Source organism: Myodes glareolus, chromosome 2, assembly GCF_982192425.1.
Source record: "Myodes glareolus chromosome 2, mMyoGla1.1, whole genome shotgun sequence".
Lineage (NCBI taxonomy): Eukaryota > Metazoa > Chordata > Mammalia > Rodentia > Cricetidae > Myodes > Myodes glareolus.
This window is the reverse complement of record NC_142027.1, coordinates 126,725,904-126,749,639: the sequence shown is the minus strand read 5'-3', so window position 1 is coordinate 126,749,639 and position 23,736 is coordinate 126,725,904. Positions and strand designations below refer to the sequence as shown.

General features: G+C 49.7%; 1 protein-coding gene across 7 annotated transcripts in view; it reads right to left on the bottom strand.

Moving 5' to 3' along the window:
* Positions 1-23,736, bottom strand: part of Rph3a (rabphilin 3A) — a 78,787-nt gene that overhangs the window by 20,228 nt on the left and 34,823 nt on the right. For all 7 annotated transcript variants that reach the window (XM_085680060.2, XM_085680087.2, XM_085680090.2 and 4 more), the window contains 4 exons: positions 19,237-19,383; positions 5,603-5,732; positions 3,285-3,371; positions 1,216-1,381 (listed from right to left, as the gene is read on the bottom strand). In XM_085680060.2, the coding sequence (XP_085536186.2) occupies positions 1,216-1,381; positions 3,285-3,371; positions 5,603-5,732; positions 19,237-19,383 (530 nt within the window). The remainder of the gene's footprint in view (positions 1-1,215; positions 1,382-3,284; positions 3,372-5,602; positions 5,733-19,236; positions 19,384-23,736) is intronic.

Sequence of the window (23,736 nt, the reverse complement as noted above, 5' to 3'; positions counted from 1 at the left end):
TTTGGGCTGCATTCATACCTATCCTGAGCTGCATGTGACCTGTGGGCTGTGGGCTGGACAGAGAGAGGAAAGGGTGTTCAGGAGAAAGGATAGTTGGTAGAACTGCGTACTCCTCAGGGACACTGTGGCTATTGACAACTTGGTGATTCTACAAGAAGTAGAAATGGCTGATGACACTCCATAGAGAAAACCTTTGGCTCCATGACTCTGAGAAGTTGTCCTATGAGAGATCAGGTCAGGCACTTAGATTTGAGCCCTGTATCTCTAGTTCTCTTTTGAGAAACGATGTCCCAGCATTGTTGCTCCAGTTGATCTTACCATCCAGTGTTAATTGAGATTATTATAAGGGCTTTGTCTCTCCAGTCTAAGTGGTGCTGTCCAATGAAAATGCAATTTTATGGAGTCATTTGTCTTCCTGTTTGCCTCTCTCTCTTTTAATGAGCACTTTAATTATTAATAACTATACTCAGATAATAGCCATGATATTAATAGTGCTGGTAATTTCCTTTTGCTAATTTCATTTCTATTCATCTTTCACTTTTAATTAGTCCAGTTGCAGAATTGTTTATAGTCAATAGAAGAAACAAAAGTGAAAATCAGGCATGGTATAGCACACCTATAACGCCAGCACTTGAGAGGTAGAGGCAGGAGGTTAAGGTTCAAGGTCACCAAATCCTCAGATACAAAAGGAGTTCCAGAGTATCCTAGGCTACATAAGATTCTGCCCAAGAAGAAGAAAAATGAAGAAAAGAAATAGAGAGAAGAGAGGGAGGAGGGAATAGAGAGAATGAGGAAAGGGAAAAGAAAAATGAGGAAGGAGGAGAAGAAAGAAGAAGAAACGGAGATGGAAGAGAAAGAAGGAACACACACAAAAAAAAAACAGGAAAGTCTTTTTATCTGGTCCAAGTTCCACAGGTTCCATGGTATATTCATATGAGTGGGATACTCTCCCACTCACTAATTTTAACTTCTTATTTTGTGCTTTTCAATTTCCGATAAAGGAAGACAGCAAAGCACTTGGCAAGCTGGCTTTTCTAGAAAGTTCCCTGTGCTGCCCTCCCAAAAACAGGTTCATGGTAAACAACAAAGGAGCTAAGAAGTGCTATACTAGAGACCAGAAGTTGATTGGCAACAAGAACTTTTTTAGGACACCTCCAGGTAGACCAGTAGGCCGGGACCTGTCCAAGGTTCTAGAAGGGGTTGGTTTTGCCCTACCTTGAGCTGGAGCTCGGGCTGTGTGCCTGGATTCAAGTGTAGTCTGTTCCGGGGCAGCAGGCTCACCAGCAGCCTGCTGGGGCTTGGTCTTCTTTATAGGCATGGGCTGTGGAAGAACCTGTTTGGGAAAACCCTTGAAGAACCATGCTCCTGAGCGCTTCCAGACCTGGGAAGGGAAGAAGGCAGGTGTGTGAGACATGGCAGCCAACTGCCCATTTGTCTTTGTTCCTACAGCTCTTGGCCATGACAGTGGCCGCATGCATCTGTTCCATGACCTGATGGTCATTTTATTGATAAAGAAAGTTGAATGTTTGCCATGTCAAGGATCAATCCAATAGCTCAGTGTCAGAGAGGGAAAGAGTGAGGACTCAATGCAAATTCTCTCATCTTGTAACTAAGGCCTTGTACTTGATGTAAGGAAGGTGAGATGTACCTATAAGCCCCAATACTTGGAGGCAGGAGAATCAGGAATTCAGGTTTGAGGTCAGCATAGGCTATATGAGACCTTGCCTCGAAAGGACAAAATAAAACAGGTGACAACTTCTTTAAGATCCCAAGCTTTTATCATGACTTCAGGTTAGACAAGATGATATAGGGACATCTGGAAGATCCCCACATTCCCATCTTGCTATATGCCCTACAGGGTCACCCAGTGTGGCACATAATAATGGGGCTTCCCCAACTTTGGTTCTCTGGCTTGTGTGGTCCAAGAGAATGCCAGAAGAGTGTGCAGATGTGGAAAGGGGAGTCATGGTATATATCCCCTTGGCTCTCTCCCTACCGCTGAATGGTGATGACCTCCTATTCCCTTCACCTTTCCTTCTGGTTACTGTGCCCTCCTTCCTCTTTCTATTCAGACCAGGAAGTGAATTCAGAGCCCTGTCTCCCACTCTGCCATGAATAGTACATTCATCAAACCCTCCCTGTGTGTCCTGTTGTCCTGAGGCTGAAGGGAGAAAATGTGGCCATTGAAACAATCTCTCCAAGGCAAGAATCTGCAGCAGGGGATGATTGGTAAAGAAGCTGGGATTATTGGGGATAAGGTCAATAACACAAAGCAGGTGTGGACAAGAGAAGGATTCTAGAAGAAAATGGACAGAGAAAAAGGAAGAAGGATGGGGGAGGCAGAGGTTGAGGTAGGAGTAAGAAAAGGAATCAAGAGTGAAGAGATAAAATATCATGAAGGAAGGAAGAGGGTGAGGAGCAGAAAGCAGAGAGAAGAGAAAGACACCAGACAAGGAGGGAGAAAAGATGAGGGGAGTTCTGTAGAGATGATTCAGCAGGTAGAATACACATGAGGACCTGACCTCAAATCTCTAGAATCACATAAAATCTGGGCAGTGTGCACCTGTCACTTCAGTGCTAAGGGATCCAGGAGTCCACTGGTCAGCCAGTCTAGCTGGAGCCAAGAGCTCCAGGCTCAGTAAGAGACCTTGTCTCAAAATGCAGGGCAGAGACAATAGAGACAGACACTTGATGTTGACCTCGGATGCCACAAGTTCACACCTGAGCAAACACACCATCACACATGTGTGTATATACTTATGTCACACAGAGAGAAAGGGAGAGAGATTCAGGAGAAGGGAGACTCAGAAAGTGAGGAACTGGAATGGGGAGGGGAAAATCAGAGGGCAAAAAAAAGAGGCAAAGGAAAGACAGAAGGGGAAAAAGGCCACTCCGGCACAGGAAGAGGCCTTGCCATTTCACCAGCCACTCATTACTTTTGTTTTTAGACAGTCTTAGGGGTTCAGGCTGGCCTCAGATCCACTATGCACTTGAGGATGACCTTGAACTCCTGATCCACCTGCCCTCAACTCTCCAGTTCTAAGATTGCAGGTGTGCACCACCATGCCCAATTCAAGCCATGTTGGAATTTAGGTAAACATGTTAGGCAAACACTATCTACTGAACCAAACCCCCAGCTTTAGGCTGGTTCCTTTCCTACCAAACCTTTAAGACACAAGAGTCAAGCCAAGCCCCAAGCTTCCAAATGGTATGGCACCCTCTCTCACCTCCATCTTACCCATGCCACCCTCATCCTCACCTCAGGCACAAGCCTGGCCACTCACCTCCCTCTGCTCAAGGCAGATCTTACACAGCCATACCGGATGTGGGCGGTTGTTGGAGGTCTTCACCCCACACTTGGTGCAGACATTCTGTGGACAAAACAGCCAGAGTGAACACAAGTGAGGCCAGAGCACACTCAGGTGAGGCCAGAGCACACGCAGGTGAGGCTAGAGCACAGAAATGAGGCCAGAGCACACGCAGGTGAGGCCAGAGCACACAGAAATGAGGCCAGAACACACTCAGGTGAGGCCAGAGCACACAGAAATGAGGCCAGAACACACGCAAGTGAGGCCAGAGCACACACAGGTGAGGCCAGAGCACACACAGGTGAGGCCAGAGCACACACAGGTGAGACCAGAGCACACACAGATGAGGCCAAAGCACACTCAGGTGAGGCCAGAGCACACACAGATGAGGCCAGAGCACACTCAGGTGAGGCCAGAGCACACACAGGTGAGACCAGAGCACACGCAGGTGAGGCCAGAGCACACACAAGTGAGGCCAGAGCACACGCAGGTGAGGCTAGAGCACACACAGGTGAGACCAGAGCACACAGAAATGAGGCCAGAGCACACACAGGTGAGGCCAAAGCACACACAGATGAGGCCAGAGCACACTCAGGTGAGGCCAGAGCACACTCAGGTGAGGCCAGAGCACACACAGATGAGGCCAGAGCACACTCAGGTGAGGCCAGAGCACACACAGGTGAGACCAGAGCACACAGAAATGAGGCCAGAACACACGCAAGTGAGGCCAGACCACACGCAGGTGAGGCCAGAGCACATGCAGGTGAGGCAGGCTTTGGGCTGTAGGAGACTAGGAACAGGCAAGTAGGAAGTTGGGGAGCAAAGGAGTTTAAAATCTTTTGGGGCATGGAAAGAACTAAAACCCTTCCTCACTTCCTCCCAAGAGCAAGGCCCATTGGAATAGTTTCACTTTTGATCTTGCTGCCAATGGCAAGAGCTGGATTCTTCCCCAAGTGTTGGAGGGGAGGTTTCTCAAAAAATCCATCCTGTGGGGTCTGGGTTCTCACCCACCACATGGAGGAAGCCACTTGCATGATTTTGAAGAAAAGTCAGTGGATTCTTTCTGTTTATTGGCTTCTTTCTTTTCCCAGAAGACTTGAGACAATTTTAGCCATGACCACACGTCCACCCACTACAGTAGACAAGCAATGTCTGAATAACAGCCAGACAACACAGGAATACTGAACTCTGGGATGAGCTTCCATTGACTGAGGACAAACAGAAAAACCCATAAATGCATAAAATTGCCTATCAGGGTAACTGCTATAATGAATTAACTTTCAGATAAACTTTCCCCAATACTGTATTTGTTTTGTTTTGTTTGAGACAGGTTTTTCTGTATTGCCCTAGCTGTCCTAGAACTTACTCTGTAGAGCAGGCTGGTCTTGAACTCACAGAGATTCACCTGCCTCTGCCTCCTAAGTGCTGGGACTAAAGGCCTAAGCCACGACACCTAGCTAGCTCAATACTGTAGTCTATGAGCTGCTTGGATCACAGGGCAGGAGATGCCCAGTGGCATGATGGGTATCTCTAGCTAGGTGGATCACCGAATTCCTTGAGTGGTGTAAGGTGGACCAAAGACAGTTATGTCTCTGTTCTAGTGAGGCTGGATGCACCCGTTTCAGGGGGTCATGACAAGAGCTCAGGGAGGGGCTTCTCTGCTTGGACAAAGCTTAAAATCCAAGAAATCCAAGTTGACTAGAGAGAGGTTTTCTAAGTCTTTCTTTTAAAAAATAAATTGTATTTTTTACTAGTGTGCACTTTTGAGTGTGTGTGGCCAGAGGAGAACTCTGTGGTGTTCACATCTTCTACATCACCAGGGTTCCAGGGTGGAACTCAGGTCACTTGGCTTATACGACAGTTGCCTTTACCTACTGAGCCATCTTGCCTGCCTTTGCTAACTAAGTCTCTTGCAGCTTGATGGATGTTAAGGGAACACACATACACGTGTGAGTTCATGCATGTGCATGCACACAAACACACACAGAGCATGCTCTTCAGACCACACACCTAACTTACTAACTAACCCATAGTCAGGATCCTCATGTCCCAGACTTCTGAGTTCATCCTGCATAGACCTCAGCTCTAAGAGGACATAAAGACCTTCCATGGAAGGAACCAGAACCAAGCTGACCTTGGGAGACTGAGAATCCTGAGAGACTCACACCCTACAACTGTCCTTCAGAGGCCAAGCTCCATCCTTCAGACCCCGGGGCCCAGATCCACATCCAATCAATCCAGATCCCTCTTCCCCATGCAGCAGGAAAGGAAGAAAGGAAGCGTGATACTGGTACCTTCTTACAGTCTTCACACACGACACAAGCAGAGCCCAGCATGCCCAGCTGCTCTCCACACAGAATGCAGCGGTTCACACCATCCCCAGCCACATTTTTCCTCATGTTCTCCAGACGGTCCACCAGGCGCCTGGAGCAGAGACAGGGCAGTAAGGACCCCCAGGGCAAGGTGTCCCTCCCCCGTGTGTCCCAAGCAGAGGAAGACCCTCCATCTCTGATTCTACGTTCTTAAGGATCTGACATTGGCTGAGAAGCCTTCCCTGGAAAGGACTCCCAGTGCCAGTACTTTCAGAATGTCTGAGCCCACTCCAAGTCCAGGCTCCTCAGCGGCCATCAGTGCTAATGGCTCCAGGTTCAGGCCTCTCTTAACTCACATAGCCTCCTCCAGGGATCGGCGTTCAGAGTTCTGAGTTGGTTACCTAAATGTGACACCGGCCATCATCTCAGACATCTGGAACAAATGCTTTCAAACTAAGCATACTACAAGCACCTGCCAAAGCGCAGATTCTGAAACAGGGGTCTGAGGTGGATCTTTCTAGAAAACTCTGAAGCAGTGCTGCTTAACGCTGCTGGCCCAGGTTCTGACCAGATAATGAGGCAATAGGTGTAAATATCGAACCTGCAGCCCCAGAAGGTCTTCAGCATCTGGATTTTCAACATATTATCTACCAGTTTCAAGTCCTCTCCCTGCCCTTTCCTCAGCTGGGTGAGATGGCTCACATCTATAACCCTAGCACCTGAGGAGAAGAGGTAGGAGGGTTGCTGTGAGCCCCAGGTCAGGTTATGTTCCAAGGTTATAGAGTGAGAGCCTGTCTCAAACAAAATGAAAGCAATGTCAACAAACAAAACCAAAGGCTTGTTGTCATATTGTAGACATAGGGGCAGACACTGGAACTGGGTTTGCTCATTTCTTTGTGGTGTGAAGCCCACAGTAAACCGAGGGCAACAGAGCCCTTGGAAGGACCTGGGAATCAGAACCTCCAGAGGGTTACCTGGCATCCCTGCCCACAGCCATCAAATGTGGACTCTGTCTGAGGGTCCTCTGGCTTCTGAAAATCATTTTCTGGTGCTCTCCTCATGAGTCCCCACAAGGCAGGAGTGAGGAGCAGCCTATAGGCCATGGCGCCTCCACTGTGACCTAGGCTACACCTCGCTCCCAGGGGCGGCAGTGCAGAGCCCAGGCTGGCACTCAGGCCCAGCATGTTCATCAGTCACCTCTCCCCATAAACTATCCCTATGGACTCACGGAGGCAGTAACTGGTCCCAGAATGCCCCAGGTGGCGGTAGCTGCCCCTGAGGTGCACTTGCTGTGTGATGGGCCCCCAGGTTAACACTTCATATGGGTTAACTGAGCAAATCTCCCAAACTCCGGAACTCAGGATTCCCACTATCTCTGGCTTAAGAAATTTTTACTTCGCCATGGTGTGAAAGAGACTCAGTTTAAAACCATCCTGGGTGGGGACATGGCTCGGGTGATAGAGCATTTGTCTAGCATTCACCAAGCTCTGGGTTCTATTCCCATTCATATAAATCAGGAGTGGTGGCATATGCCTATAATCTCAGCACTTGGGAGGCAGAGGCAGGACAACCAGAAGCTCAAGGTCATTCTTGGTTACATAATGAGTTTGAGGCCAGCTTGGGCTACATGAGGCCCTGTCTCAAAGAAAATAACTATCTAAATAAATAGACAGAAACTGCCCGTAATTTTTATCTCCTGCTAGAAGATAAAAACTCCATGGTGTGGTCCTCTTTCATGACGGTGTGCAGCAGCAGTGAGCCTGGCCTACTGAGAGCCCCACAATCGTGAGGGAAAGCTACTGCATTTGACTGTGGAGACCAAGGCAGGAGGATCATGAGTGTGAGGACAGCCTGGGCTACTCAGTGAGTTCCAGGTCAGCCTGGATACATAGAGCTTGCCTTGCAAGTATGAGAACCTGAATTTAATTTCAAAATCCAAGTTTTAAAAAATGCTGGGTGTGAGGTGCTCACTGGTAACCACAGTTGTGACATGGGAGCCCCCTGGGTTGGAGAGCTCCAGGCCAGTGAGCCCCTGTCTGAATAACAAAGTGAATTATCTCCTGGGGAATCATAGTCAGTTGTCCTCGGGCCTCTACACACATGTCCATGTGTACCTGCACATACATGAAAAGAGAGGCAGAGAGACAGGGAAACAGAAGAGAAGAGGGAGAAGGATGGAAGAAGGCGAGAACGGGAAGCCAACCACCCCCAAAACAAAGCCCCTTAGTTTGGATCCTGATGTTAGGGTGTCAGCCCTCTCTGCTCCCTAGAGTCCAGTTTCACCCAGGAAATGGTGGTCACACCAGTGTTTGCCAGACTGTGCTTTCTGGTGCCCTGAGGGCTCTGCAGGGCCAGATTTGTGTGTCGGGGGGTGGGGAGGCAGGAGATTCAGAGAGCCCCACACCCCATCTCCTCTGAGCCATCCCAAATTCATCTCTGTTAGTTGGGGCTGCTGGATGAGGTCACATTTGCTAATTTGAAGGAGTCTGGAGTATGTGAACCAGCAAGGGTCTCCGCGCAGCCGAACTGTACAGCGTGAGAGCGTGAGGACAGACACGGGCGAAGGGACAGGACGCATGGTGACATTCTTCTTGTCATGACTTCCTCTTCCACTGCTCTGGCCGGAAAATTCTACCCCTGCGCCTCAGTCTCTGCTCACTGTCTGTGACAGACAGCTGACAGAAGCAACTTAACGGGAGGGGCCTTCATTTGGCTCACAGTTTCAGAGGGTCTCCGTCCATCATGGTGGATAGAAGGGAGAGTTATTTAATCCGTGCAGAGGGAGCATGCGGAAGAGGCAGAGTACACCCGGGACCAGGGGTGAGATAATCTCCAAAGATTGGTCCCTAGTGACCTCCTTCCTCCAGGAAAGCCCTATCTAGGGAAGTTCTACCGCCTCCCCCAAAGAGCTCCCCTATCTGGGGAGCAAATATTCAGCACAGGAACCTGGCCAAGGGAGTGGTTCAGATAGGATATATCTACCATGGCACAGAGAAGGTAAGAGGCTCACAAAGGCCACAAAGCTACAGCCAATCTAATCTACAACGTGCTTCACTGGGGAGCATTTTAAAGGGGTTTCCTGCTTTTCTTGGACAATAAGAATATAGGTTGCCCCCACTTGCAAGCCTGCATTGTAACTGCCCTGCCTGATTCTTCCATCATGCTTAAAGGCCTGCTAGCCCATATGTCTAAGGCAGGTCTCCTGAGCATGCATTAGAGGTTGCCCAGGTCCTACAGACTGAATGAAGGTTATGTCCTGATTCCCCCAGCCCTTGTCACAGCAGTTAGGAGGAGGATATGAGGTGGCAGGTGGACCTTTCTTCTCCCGGGTCTCAGAAATGAGCAAGGCATCTCATATCCACCTGCATGGATACTCTCTTCTCGGCCCCAAATGTGGCCTACGTGGAAGGCCCTTAGGGCCAGAGATTTCAAATCTAGAGACAAAATTTTGCAAGTGGCTAGGTCAGACCTTGCCACCATGTGTGCCCAGCAGGTTCACAGCCTGCTGACAAAGCATTCTGCTCTTTCATACCAGGACTATTTGTTCTTCCAGTCTCATGGGGAGGGTTTGGGGCACACTGTGACCCCTCACTGCCTGTCAACCACCCAGCTCTGTGACGAAGCTCTCATGATCAGGTTTTGTGTCCACCTTGGTGACCAGTTCAACTAATACTGGACATCCATGGTCAATCATGCAGCCTTGAGCAAATGTCCCCCAAACCCATGGCCCATCTTGATCCTTTGGGGAGCACATTTAATGCTTAGAAGACGGTTCTATGGGCTCAGAACAAGCTTCAGGAACCCACAGTTTTAAAGGCTCCCTATGTGCTCTGTACTGCTTGAAAGTTTGGCCACGTCTAAACTGTTTGGGTTTTTTGTTTGTTTGTTTTTGTTTTTGTTTTTTCTGGTTCTGGGAATGGAACCTAGGGCCTCATGCATGCAAGGCTGATGCTCCATTCCCAAGCCTTAGGCGGACCAGCTCCAGCTCCCCCCCCCACAAAATGTTGCTTCAGAAGAGGTGGGGGGAACCTCAGATGAACCCTCGCCTCAATCTGCTAAGTGGGAAAAGAGCCCCCAAGTCAAAGTGCAGAATTCGTCAGGCCGTGAAAATGAGGTCAAAGGGGTTATGAATACCTTTGTTGTGTGCATCAAAGAGAAAACAAAAGAAAACTCAGAACATGGGCAGCAACCATTGTCCCTGTCCCCCACAGGAAGCATCCCTGATGGCTTCTCCTCTGCACTTTAACTCCTCACGGGGAGCACATGTCACCTTTCATTAGACAGAAAGAGACACTCCAGAGCGCGAGGTGTGCAGGCGAGATGCCGAGGGGCGTGACTGGGGATCCTTCCTCTTAGCCAGTTACTGGCGGTGTTGGTGTTTTCTTAATTACAGCTAATTATTCAGCTCAAGCTGAGCAGAAATTGCAGATCCTTTATTCAAAAAGTGCAGCACAAACAGCCCCATAGAGTCTGGAAGGGCAGCCATTCCTGTGAAATCTCTCAAGCTACGCCGCCAACCACTGTCTCTTCTCTTTCAGCGATTCTTACGTCCAAGCTCCTGCAATGGCTCATTAAGCTCTGAGCACTCAGTAGTTTTGCAATCCCTGAGCTCTAAAATCATCCATGATCCCCACCCCCAAGACCACAGGGTCAGGTTTGTCACAGTAGCAACCCGTTCTCTGGTACCAATTTCTGTCCAAGCTAATTTTTGGCTGCTCTGATAAAGACCATGACCAAAAGCAGCTTGGGGTAGGAAAGGGCTTATTTGGCTTATAACTTATAGTCTGTCACTGAGGGAAGCCAGGGCAGGAACCTGGCGGTGGGAACTGAAGCAGAGACCATGGAGGAACACAGGTTACTGGCTTGCCCCTTGGGCTCATATTCAACAACCTTTCTCATGCTTCCCAGGATCACCAACCCAGGGGATGGCACCAAGGGCTGGACCCTCCCCATCAATCATCAATCAAGAAAATGCTCCACAGACTCACAAAAAGTCAGCTGGATGAAGGCATTTTCTCAACTGAGTTTCCACTTCCCTGGTGACTCTAGCTTGCATCAAGTTGACAAAAAACTAACCAGCCCAGTGACCTTGAATGACCTTGGCTCTCCTAGTATCATCTGCTTAGATTCTGCTCTAAAGGGGTCATGTAAGCCACCCCTTAAACCTCCTAATGTGAGCAGTGCTCAGAGACCTGAAGTCCTAGAGCCCGAACACCCAGATGTCCCTCTGGTCCTTGGTGCTGAGATGGTCCTTGAGGGAGCCTGATTTGATGGCTATCTCATTCTCTGCTCAAGCAATTAGCTGGCCACTGTAAGTAGCTGTCACTCTCCAATTAGGTCTTTATATGCCTAATTAACTTTATGATGCCTGGTGCCATTCAGGACACATCCATCACTCGGAGGACTTGGGTGTGAACCTCCCCCATGCCCCAGGATGTACTTGGGAGCACTGGAAGGGCTGTGTCCCTGTACCCTCGTTTCTGGATAACAACATATGACCTCTCAAGATGGCGTGAAGTGGATTATCACTGGCCAAATGTTGCCACTCTGGTTCAGGAAGATGAACATGGTGGCAAACACTGTAACCTGCTCAGTACCCCATACTGTGAGGAAAGAGGTAGTTAGGATGCAAGCATGGGTACTAGTTTTGGCTCTGCATCTGCCACTTCCAGCTCAGTGATGCCAGGTGAGCAGTCTAGCCATTCTGAGCCTTAACTCCTTACCCTGTGACCTAGGGAGAACCAAGCCCTTTGCTCTGGGAATGTTATGGAGGTGAAATCATGTGTAGCATGTCTGGGTCACGGTGACATTCACTGATGGCTGCTGGCTTTTATACTTTCTGTACTGTCTGGTTGTCCCGTGTGTCTCTATGACCAGGGTGTCATAGTATCCTTGAGAACCTGTCCCCCTGTTTTTTAAGAGGCTGTGGTAACCATAGGGCTCAAGGCCTGTTCTAGACACACATCACATAGGACAGCGCTTCTCAATCTTCCCAGTGCTGTGACCCTTTAATACAGTTCCTTTGGTTGTGGTGACCACCAACCAGAAAATTATTTTGTAGCTACTTCATAAATGTAATTTTGCTACTGTTATGACTCATCATGCAAATATGTGATATACAGGATATCTGTTCTGAAATGCCTGTAAAAGAGTCAGTCAGTACCCAAAGGGTGGCAACCCGCAGGCTGAGAACCACTGGCATAGGAGAATACCTGTACCTTGGCGCATGCATCAGCATCTGCGTCCAAGAACACACCTTTACACACAATCATGGCTCCTGGCTCCTGGAAGAACCCATTCCTAGCCTGTTCTGCAAAGACCAGTAATTGTTTTTGTGAATCTCGGGCTCCCATCGATCCAACCTGGCCTCCGTGACCTCCCCACACACACACACACTATTCAGGCTGCCAGTTAGCATGGTTGTAGATCCTGGGATGTTGAGGAGACAAATGGCTTTCTGCTGCAGGGGCAACCAGCATGACCAAATCCTCCCAGCTGACCTAGGTGTGCTGCTTGTACTCTGGTCCTGGAACCAGCATGGAAAATGGCTGAACTCTATGGTCCCACCATGAGCAGGCAGGCCAGAGCAGTGCTGCACTACCTCACAATGACTCTCAGTATGGACGGTAGGTAGGTACCATGTTGTCTGTCTGTCTGTCCCTGTTTTCCACCTCCTCTCTCCCTGCCCCATCCAGTCCTGAATCCCTCTGTTCACGCATCGCCTCCCTGAGTTGCCAAGCAGGGCGGTATTAACATGGCCCTTATTGAGCTTCCGGGCTATAGTATTGTTAGAAGCAGACATGGTCCATCTGCCGTGATCAGGAGTTAGCTACCCCGGTGGAAGTCAGCCCCAGGCCCCCAAGCAGGACTCTCAGAACCTGTCCTTAATGGCCAAGCTGCCCCCATGTACAGCTGGCACTCAGGGCCTTGCCTGGCAGGCACATCACCTTGGGGCATTTAGGTGCCAGGTGCTGTGCTAAGTACTCCCCACCATGTTTTCCTTGATCAATGAGCACCTGTGAGATCAATTCTACTATTCACCCCCCACTTACAGATAGAGACATGAAGGCACGCAGAGGGCAATCATTTGCAAGTGGCCCTGCTGACTGTGCTAGCCGCCTGGACTTTGGACAAGGGAAGTTTGTGTCGTTGTGACTCAGGTTTTGCCTCTCTGCCATTTCCCATCATGACAAATGGAACTGAGGGGAAGCGGTGAAGTCCTGCGAGCGAGACAGAACCCTCATCAATCTGACGGATATGCAAGACACCTGTGAATGCCTGTCGCTTTGGGTCCCTCCACCATCTGTCAACTGCCCCCGCCACTCACACTCCCCAGGGGCAGCACACATGAAAGACACTCAAGTTCAAAGTCTCCTGTGGCCACAGGAAGGCTGTGCATGCCCGGATTCCTCAGATGCTAGGCAGCAATGAGCCTTTCTCTCCCCAAGGACATTACATGGGGTGGGGAGGAAGTGACCAGAATCTGAGAGTTCCTGACACGGGGTGCAAGAGATACCTCTCTGTGGAACAGCAAAATAGGACTGCAGCTGTGGGCTAGCCTGAGCTCCTGCTCCTCGTTCCATCGCCTGTGTGGCTCTGGGCAGGTTGCTTAACCTCTCTGTGCTTCAGTTCTCTCATCCATAAAATTGTGAGGTTCTACTGCACTGGGCTTGGTGCTCTAAGAAGAGGGGCAGACATTGATGATTTAGTCCAGTGTTCTCTTCAATCATCCCCCCTAAAGGTTGACTGTAATTACATCCGACTCCTCAGTCCATTTCTTCTGTCCATGAACCACAGGGAATGGTTTTCAGCGAGGGATGACTTTGTCCCCCAGGGTACACTGCTTAATATCTGGAGATATTTTTGGTTTATAGCTGGTGGTGTTATCTACAGGCAGCTGGGAGGTGGAACCCAGAGATGCTGCTTAAACATCATACGATGCACAGCACAAGCCTCAATATGAAGAATTTCCCAGGTCCGCATGCAGGTGGGTATTGAGGTTGAAAAGCAGGGCGTAAGCAGGACTTGGGAGCCACCCAACTGGACTTATGGCTTTACAGATGGGTTATGGGATGTCTCAAGGTTAAACAGCCTCAGTGACAGCCCACCCACCCGTGCTATTCACACAGCATGACCATTTACAGACCTTTGATGGCAAATATTGGGGAAATTAGGGAATTTTTTTAAAACTGCCATTTGCTTTGGTACCAACAGGTTCCACAAAGCTCCAAAGATGGAGTGTGTGTGTGTGTGTGTGTGTGCTTATGTGTGTTTGAGTGTGTGTGCACGTGCATGCAGCCATGTATGGAGATCAGAGGTCTTTATCGCTCTCCTTCTTACCTTTTGAGACCAAGTCTCTCGTTGACCCTGGCTGTTGCTCATTGATTCTGCTAGCCTGCTGGTCAATGAGCTCCTGACATCCATCCACTGACCCTAGCTCCTGCTGGCTTTTATATGAGGGTTGAGATCTTGGTAGCTGTTTTACTAACTGAGCCAGCCTCCAGCTTCAAGGTTTGTTTACTTGCTTGTTTTGTTGTTGTTGTTGTTGTTGTTGTTGTTGTTTGGGGTTTTGTTTTGTTTTGTTTGAGACAAGGTCTCACTATTGCTCAGAATGACCTTGAACTTGATATTCTGCCTCAGCCTCCTGAGTGTTAGGATTACAGGCATGTACACTAAATACGGCTAAGGCTGAATGGATACTGAAAGGAAGCATTTATCTAACACCTGGGGAAACTGAAGCACTACTGAGCAGTTTTTAACATCGGGAGGTTACAGAGTACCTATTAAACCTGATGGGGTCCAGGACACTTGCTTCTTGTGAAAAGATGAACATGTGTGTAACTATGCCCGGACCCTGACTCACACTCCACTCTGGAAGGCCTGGACTCCAGACTACAGGAGAAAGGACTGGTGTAGAAGGGACAGGACTGACCTGGCTGTCTGTGCCCTTGTCCAGACACGGGAAGGACATCTCCTAAGGACAAACACTGTGGAAAAATTCTGTGTCAAACAGTTGGGATGGGGGATGTCAACCCCAACAGGGAAGTGACAGGGACACAATGGATTCTGCGACAACAGGTCTTTCTTCATCTCTCTGACTCCTTCCTCCATCATCGAGTTGGGATGCCAAGGTTAATGACAACTCTAATTACTTTTCTTGAGCCCGTCTGTTTCAGGAAGCTGACCTCGAACAGAGCCACCCAGCTGCTGCCTCTTTGCAGGCAGGATACGTGCAAATGCCTTGGAGGAGATCCAGACAGAAGGAAGTGCAATGGGGACACAGAAGGACAGCCTCATGGACGGAGGCTCTGTCACGTAGAGGGAGTGGGGGTGCAAACGAATTTTCTAGGCAAACGACTTAACACATTCTGAAAGTCCAGTGACAATCGATGTGTCTTTCTAGCTCAGTTGGAGCTCTTTCCCACTCAGAGGAAGCCCCCAGCAGCCTTGTTTCCATGGAGATGTGGCATGACTGTGTTTGCTAACACATGGGGTGAGAGATTTTTTTCTGAGGCTATATGCCTGATCCCAAATTCTGTGGGACAACCCTGAGCCTCCCGTTAGGTCCGCCTATGTGCACAGCTCAGAGGGAAAGGTGACAGTCAGTCACATCTTCCCCTGCACACACCAGCTATTCTTCTCTTAAGGAGACGGAACCTTCGACCATGGCCTCAGTCCTAGGCCTGGCTATAAGGACATTTGGTGACTTCCACCTTTGCACTCCTGAGACCTCGCTGTGAAGGGACAGGGTAGGGGTGGCTACTGAACGAGGAAGGATGTGAGAGGTAAGGGGAGCAAGAAAACACAGGACCCTCCAGTGTAGTGTAATCCCACTGCCAGCTGAACACAGTGAGCAACCCAGATGCCCCACAGGACAGAAACCATCCAGCAGAGCCATGCCTGAATTCTTAACTCCTTCAAGTCTGCGCCAGCTAACCATGGAGAACAAATCACCTTGTGCCCGGAAAGGGAATGTAAGCGAAGGAGGCAGCTGGATGGGAGTCTTTCCTTGTCATCATCTCTCTCTCCTCATATCCTGAACAGGGCTGAGCTGGGCGGAGGGTGGAGGGCACGTGAGCACTGAGACTCTGGGATGGAGCTGCAGGAAGGCAGCTTGGGACTCTGCACAGCCTGGGGCTCTCCTGGGTTCTTACTTCCAGCAAAATTGTCCCACGGAAGAATCAAAGCCTCCTGAGGTGCCTGAGATCTTTCCCACCAGAGATCACTACCAACACTGCCAGCAGAGGAAGCAGATTAACAAGGCAGGAAGGAGTCTGCCAGAGAGGCCGCCTGCTAAGCTTGAACTCTTCAGTAGGAGTTTGGGCTGGCAAGACGGCTCTGCAGGTAAAGGGGCTTGCCGCCAAGACCGATGACCTGAGGACCCCCAAGAATTGCTCCTGACTTCGATGCACATGCCATGGCATGCACATGTACATGAAAAGCAATAAGATGGAACATATATGTTTAGAAGTTTAGGTCCACAGACAGAGAGAGGGAGTCTGGGGACAGGTCCGGGGAAGATAATATATAGAGTTAAGGACATCAATCTGGGGCCAACCAAAAGGGGAGTAAACCTAGCTTGTCTATGATCTTTTCTCTCCCAGCCTGTTTCTCCATCTATACAGTGGAACTGCTATAGTACCCACTCCATAGGGTAAAGAGGAGCAGTGACTGTGTTGGGTCAAGTGAAGTTTTAAACCACAGGACTCAGGGCTGGGGGCTCAGTGGGTACAGAGCTTGCCTACAAAGCACAAAACCCTAGGTACCATGGCCAGCACCGTAGAAACTGGGTATGGTAGTGCACGTTTGTAACCCCAGAACTCAAGAAGTAGAAGCGAGATGATCAGAAATTCAAGGTCATCCTCAGCTACATAGTGAGCTCAAGGCTAGCCTGGGCCACATGAGAACCTGTCTCAAAAAAATAAATAAAGCAAAATGCAAAACTTGATACATTGTGGGTGCATGGTAAGTAGTGTCCCTTGTGGGGATTTTTGTCCATGTTGATTTAAAGTGACCTCATACGGTCCCAGATGGCTACACTAGGGTAACGGAAAAGAAAACTCAGCAACAGCACTCAGATGGGGACAGGAGCACCTGAAATCCTAACCCAGTTATAAAGAGTCCCCTTCCACAGAGACACAGTCAACAACGAAGGGCGATGTCCTCACCACACGCAATCACTGTAGCAGCTGAGTGAGCAGGAAGGCACCTGAGAGTTAACTGGGGAAATGGAGGCAGAACTTTTGCTCACTGAGAGCCTTAGGTTTCGGCAGTGGTTGCCCTGAGAGCAGAACCCCGCCTCAGTCTCACCCCCACCCGGCTTTCATTTGATTCTCTTCCGGGAGGTGTAGGAGGAACCGGAATGAAGGCATGGTGTGGAGCTTAGAAGACACAAATAGTATTGGCTTGCCCCTGGCGATGTTGCCAGAGAGGGCTGAGGGCCGCAATTGAGGAGACACAGGCTTCCGGAGCTGCCCTCCCCACTCCAGGAAGCCAGGGAGAAAAGACACCAGCTCAGCTGAGGTACACCCTGCCAGCCCAGATTTGGCCCAGGATCCCTGGAAGCCTCTCAAGTCTCCTTCTGGGGAAGCCAGGGGATGCTGGGACTCCAGGGCTTGCCAAACTGGAGCATCCCAGCACAGGTGCAGACCAAAAGCGTCAGCAAGCACCAAAACAAAACAAAAAGCCTCTTGCTGTAAAAACTAAATCAGCCCTTGGATAGCTACCGTTTACTGCAAGTGTACTTCACCATCATCCTTGGCATATTTATTCACTAAGGAGTGTCATCTCCATTTTGCACATGAGGAAACTGAGGCACAGGAGCAAAGTGACTATCATAAGGTCACAGAGAAAATAAACAGCGAGATCGGGATTTGAGCCTAGGTCTCCTTGATCTGGGGACCCTAGCTCTCAACAACGATGCTCTGCCTCACAACATCAAGTCAATGTCAGGCTACAGAAGGAAGACAGGGACTCACTGACCCTGTGCTAGAAGCGGGAGGGAGTGCCCTTAAGCTGAGGACAAGGAAGGCATAGATAAAAGTGTGACTGGGTCAGGTTCTCTGCAAGGTGCGAAGAATTGTTGGCGCTCAGCTTTTCCTTATGCAATAGCTAGCCCAGGATGCCAGCCTGTGGAATGGTACCACACACATCTGCAGGGCTGGAAGATAGCTCAGTGATCCCCAACAGCCATGTAAGTCAGGCATGGCAGTAAGTGCCAGCACGTAGAGGTGAGGGAAATGGGGGTCCCTGGACCACTGACCACCCAGTTTAGCTGAATGGATACGCTGTAGGTAGGCGTCCTTCTCAATGAAAGGTAGACTATGCTGAAAAAGACACCAGGAATCTGCACGTGTGCACGCACACACACACACAAGCAGGAAGCATCTGCTTCACTTTGCATTGGGACAGTAAGAGATTTCCCGAGGGCAAGAGGCTCCCTAGTTCCCACTGGAGACTGGAGTGTAAGGGACTGTTCTGTGGGTCTCTCTGTAAGCATGCCTAGAGTCTCCCCTTTCGTTAGTCACCCTGACCCTGAGTCCTGACATTTTCCCAGGCACTCCCTGGGACATTTTCCTGGCTCCCAGCTGCCCTTCAGCATGCACTTGCTCTGTTCTCTTCCACGTCTGCTTCCTGCAAGCCCTGTCTCCCTCCCATCCACAAGTCATTAGCCCTGCTCTCTGAGACCCGCTTTGCCCTCTTTCCTCCCATCCATTAAACACAGTCACAACTGGGGCACGCCCATCACTCACTCTATCCTCTTTAGAATCCGGTGGTGTCATCATGCCCTTCCTCCCATCGGCAGATGGGGCTCAGAGAGATAAATCCATGTGCTCCAGTTCCACCATGAACTCCGGGTTCTCCAAGCCCAGAGTACATGTGTCCACACTGGGTCCATCTCAGCTGCCTTCTCCACACAATGCCTGCCTGCCATATATTGCCAGTGTGACTCTATAGCTTACTATGAAGTGTGTTCTTGTATATTCTCTTTAACACATTTATTGGATGCACAGTGGTGCTTTACTACATATATATAAGCTGTCGTGATCAGATGGGCGTCCTTAGTGTGTCCATCATTGGGAATACTCAGCACTTCTCTGCCAGCTGTCTTGAAATTCTCAGGTCATTGTCATCCATGGTCACTGGGCTGCACTGTAGGGTACCAGACACTTCTCCTGCCCCCTGCCCCACCTCTGAGCCTTTGCCTATAATGTCAAATGCAGTGTCTTCTGCTCGCCATCTCCACTAACTCCACCCTCAGTGAGGCATTCAACACTTCCAGAACTCTCTATGAAGCTCTCATCCGCTAAGGCAGCCAGTGTTCACACCCACAGCACAGCATTCCTGGTCAACCTCCCTCTACCTGTCTCCAGACTTGGCTGTTTCCATGCACACTGACCCCAGACCATTCTGTCCTCTCTCCCTCCTCCTCATCTTCTGGATTAGATTGCCACCTCATGCAATAAGGATTCTGACTCACAAGTGGTCAAGTGCTCCCGCCCCAGTGTCATCCTGCAGCCTGCCGGGGGGGGGGGGGGGGGTGCTGAGTCACAAGTGGTCAAGTGCTCCCGCCCCAGGGTCATCCTGCAGCCTGGGGGGGATGAAGGCAGCCTCACCCAATGCGCTCCTGTTCCATCGCCTCCATCTTCTCCGCCCGAGCAATCACCCTGTTGATGATCTCCTTCTCCTCATCTGTCAGCTCTTCCTGGTTCCTCTGCCTGTCGGTCTTCGCTCCAGGATGGACAGACCATCCTGCCTGTAGCCTGTAAGGTCAAGGGAAACATGTGAGGCAGTCTGGGAAAGACTGAGGGGAAGGCATGAGATGGGTCAGGACAGAGACCCAGGGATCTGCAAAATCAGGGCCGAAGCTTCTGCAGGAAGCCTCACTGGCCTAGGGACCCTGGGCAGAATGGTGCCTCTGAGCCTCGGCTTGCCTGTCTGAACAATGCAGCATGCATCATTCCTTCATCCCACTCTGATGCATTTATTTTAGGAAGTGTCCCAGATCACATGCATGAAGAAAAGTTAGAAAGCAAGACATTTTCAGAAAGAGCCTAAACCAGACCCCCCACACACACACACACACAACATACAGTGCAGAGAACATAGAGTCAGGCCAGGTGGACCCCATGGATGGCCTGACCCAAAGATGTTTTGTTTGGATACGTTTGTTTATTTATTTATAACATGATCTCATGGAGCCCAAACTGTCCTGGAGCTTCCTCTATAGCTGAGAATGACCTTGAACCCCTGGTCCTCCTCCCTCTACCTTCCAAGCATGGGGATGGCGGCTATGTGCTGTCATACCTGGTAGGGGGAACAGTTCTCTTTAAATTTAAACAAGTTAAATAGGGTTGTAAGCATATCTTTATAAGGACGAATAACCAAGTTTTCAACCATTAAAGGCTCGGGTAACATTTGGGAACATTAAAGGCTCTGTGCATTCTCCCCTGTCCCACCCCTTCTGAGACTGGTCTTATGTAGCCGAGGTTGGCCTTGAACTGGCTATATGTCAAAGGCCAACTTTGAACTTAAAATTCTCCTGCCTCCATCTCCCAAGTGCTGGGATTATGGTGTGCACTACTACCTGTAATTTGTGTGGCACTGGGGCTCAAACTCAGGGCTTTATCCATGCCAGGCAAGCACTATATCAGCGGAGCTATGCACCCAGCCTCCTTCTATCTTCTTTAAAAAGCAAACAGAGAGATAACAGACCATGTCCAAGCTAATGGCTTCGGTCCTCACAGCACCCTGCCCTGGTTCCCCTTTCCTGGTGTGCAGGAGGACCTGCTAGGAGCACTTTGTGCTGTGTTCATGGAGAGCATTGCCTGTCCTCTCAAATCTGTGCTCCACGACACAGAGCTGAGATACCCCTCACCCCACCCCACTCCCCTGATGGAAACATGGGTGTGGCCCAGAGCAGGTACCTCAAGAGGACCCTAGAACAGTGCCTCACTAACAGGGAAGCGCAGAACCAGATAGCAGTAACAGTCACCCACATTGTGAACACGCCAGATGTTGCCCAGTTCAGCTCTTTAAGATGCTTGATGTTAATGCCTGTGGATTTTACCTCCATAATAAAAGCCCATTGCTCTTTCCCACTTTGGCAAGTCCCTTCAATCTGTTTTCCCTACCCCACTGCTGACCTCCCCCACCACCCTCCACTCTGCAACCACTGAGTCCCAACCACACTGGCGTCTTTGCTCAACTTGATCACCCAAACCTGGTTTCTGCCTCAGGGCATTTGCCTTGGCCCACCCCTCCCTGCCACACCAGGAGCCCTTCCCTCCTCAACCAGCACACTACGTTCAAATTCTCTACCACATCCTTCTCCAGCTGAAATCATCCTTAAAGGATGCTTTTGGTAGCTGTTAATTCCCATCCCCCACCCCCACTGAGCTTTAGGGGCCTAATCACTATTGTGCCCTGACACTCAGATCAATATCTGAGGACAGGGGCACACAGTCACCTTGACTAGAACCCAGGCTCTTGTGAACAGAGGGTAAAGTCTTAGTGGTCCACAGGAGGGTGGAAGCAAGGTATGCCCCCACCTCAGTCTAGGCACCACAGGGCACTGTCCCTGATGGTGAAAGACTCCTAGGATCCTGGGGACACTGGGAGCTCAGAGTCCGTGTTCACCTAGCCCCCTTTCAGGCTCTGGGGTGTCCTGGTAATGGTCAAATTCCTTAGAAACTTCTGCCAAAGTTGGACCTGTCTCCCACCTCTGGAGGAAGGACTCCTAAATTTAGAAAACTTCAGGCCCCTTTAGGCTATGCTGAGACACCCCCCCCCCAGGTGAGCTAGAAGAGTGAGGGAAGAAAGGCCAGCCTGAGGTCTCCTCCCCCTACTGGGGAGGGACAAGTTGGTGCCTGACCTTTTCCACAAAACCCAGTCAGGTCCCCAGGCCTGTGGCTTACTGTGGAGATGGTGGTCTTCTCCACCTGCCCCATTCTTTCTTTTCTCAACTCCACCTCTCTTCCTTGCTTGCTCCTAGGACAGGTCCTGATTTTAGTCGCTTTTCTTATTGCTCTCATAGTTAAAGAGAAGCAGCTTAAGGGCTCATTTTAACTTATGGTGTGCAGGTATGGTCCCTCATGCCAGGAAAGGAGTGTGAGGCAGCCGGTCACATGACATCACAGTCAGGAAGCAGAGAGAGATGAACCTGGTGCTCAGCTCGTTTTTCCCTTTGTACTCAGTGCAGGACCCCCGCCAGTGGGATGGAACTGACCACATTTAGGGTAGGTCTTCCCAGCTCAGTTGACCTAATTTCAGCGGGTTTTCAGAATGATTCTAGATCCTGTTGTCAATTTAACCATCAATATGAGCCACCATGGTCTCCCTCCACTTCATTCCTGCCTTTATATAGCAATTCCATTCTGAACTCAGGGAACATTCCAGACCTCCTGCCCCAGCACAGACCCCTAAGGACATGTTTTATGGTTCAGTGTGGTCCCAGGCACCATAGCCAGCACCTCCCTCCCACCCATCATCTTACCCCGTGTTGGGCTCAGTGCACAGCAGAAGCTTACGTTGCTGCACAGGTGTGACTTCAGAAATGCAAATGGGCAGAGTGGATATGTCCCCAAGGTCCCTTATGGGAAGACTGCCTCCCTCTGTAGACTGTAGAGAGCAGAAGGGTGACTGGAAGCTGCTGCTCGCTCTGAATCCCCCTCCTATCTGCGATGTAGAATGTGCAGTTGACACAGCTCAGCTGGGGTTTGAAAATGTCCTCATGGGTCTCAGTGGGAGCCCACACGCCTCCTGTGGGTTACATGCTTTCATTCCCAAAGCAAACAGACGGAAATGAAATGGGTTTTCAACCAAAATCTTTTACTCTCTGGGAACAGAAGGAGCCCCCTGGGTCGTGAAGCCTTGTGGACACGTGGTCCTTGGGATAAGACAGTGAGGTCTTTGAATATAGGATGCTATGGTATTTTGAATGCAACTGGACCCCAAAATCTCATAGGAAGTGGCACTATTAGGAGGTTTGACCTTATTGGAGTAAGTGTGGTGTAGGTGGAGGAAGACTATTACTACTGAGCTGGGCTTTGAGGTCTCATATATGCTCAAGATACCACCTGGTATCTCTGTCTACTTCCTGTTGCCCACATAGTAACATGTAGCAGCTCCTTCTCCAGCACCATGTCTGCCTGCACCTGCACACCACCATGCTCCCCACCAGGATGATAATGGAATAAACCACTGAAACTGTAAGCCACCACCTCAGTTAATACTTTCCTTTCTAAGAGTTGCCATGGTCATGGTGTCTCTTCATGACAGTAGACACCCTAACTAGGACAGAAGCCACTTAAGTATCATTAAGACAGGGTCTAACACCAAGATCTTGGTTTTGGGTTTCTGTTTTGTTGTTGTTAATCTTTTTGACAGAGTCTCAGGCATCCCAGCTGGTCTTGAACCTTTTAAGTAGCTGAGGATGACCTTGAATTCTTGATCCTCCTACCTCTACCTCCTGAGTGCCGAGATTAGAGTATGGTCCATCATGCCCAGTGCTGGGGATCAAACCTAGGGCCTTGTGCATGTCAGACAAGCACTGTACCAAGAATCCTGCTAAAAGCCAGTGCTGGAGCCAGAGCTCTGTTAGCCACAGAACAAGTTACACCAAGGATCGTGTGCCTGGAGGGCCCACCCCATATCTGCCGGCTCAATCCTCTGAGAAAGCAGGTTCCCAGGTAACCCAGCCTGAGATTAAGTGGCAATAACTTGAGGATAGGGTGTTTCTTTCTGTGAGTTTATTTACAAGTTAGATAGCTGGGATATCTGTAAATAGGGATCACTGAGTAAGGTGCTTTAAGATGGTTTGTCACACAGCAAACACTGCCAGTACATACGACAGCCAAGCAAAAGAAGGGGAAACTGCCGCTCACCTCCACTCACTTTACAGGGTAGCATCATTTTAAATCACATCTGTATAAAGTTCACAGCTGTATAATACACTCATTTATGGACGGTCTTTACCCAGCTATATTCCCATCGCTCTGCAATATTTAGCTTTTGAATAAAATATTATCCGAAGAAAATTCCACTGCTAATGGAAGCAGAAAGATCGCCACTATTGAATGTTCATTTCCTGGATGTCTAATCCTTGGGAGGAAGGA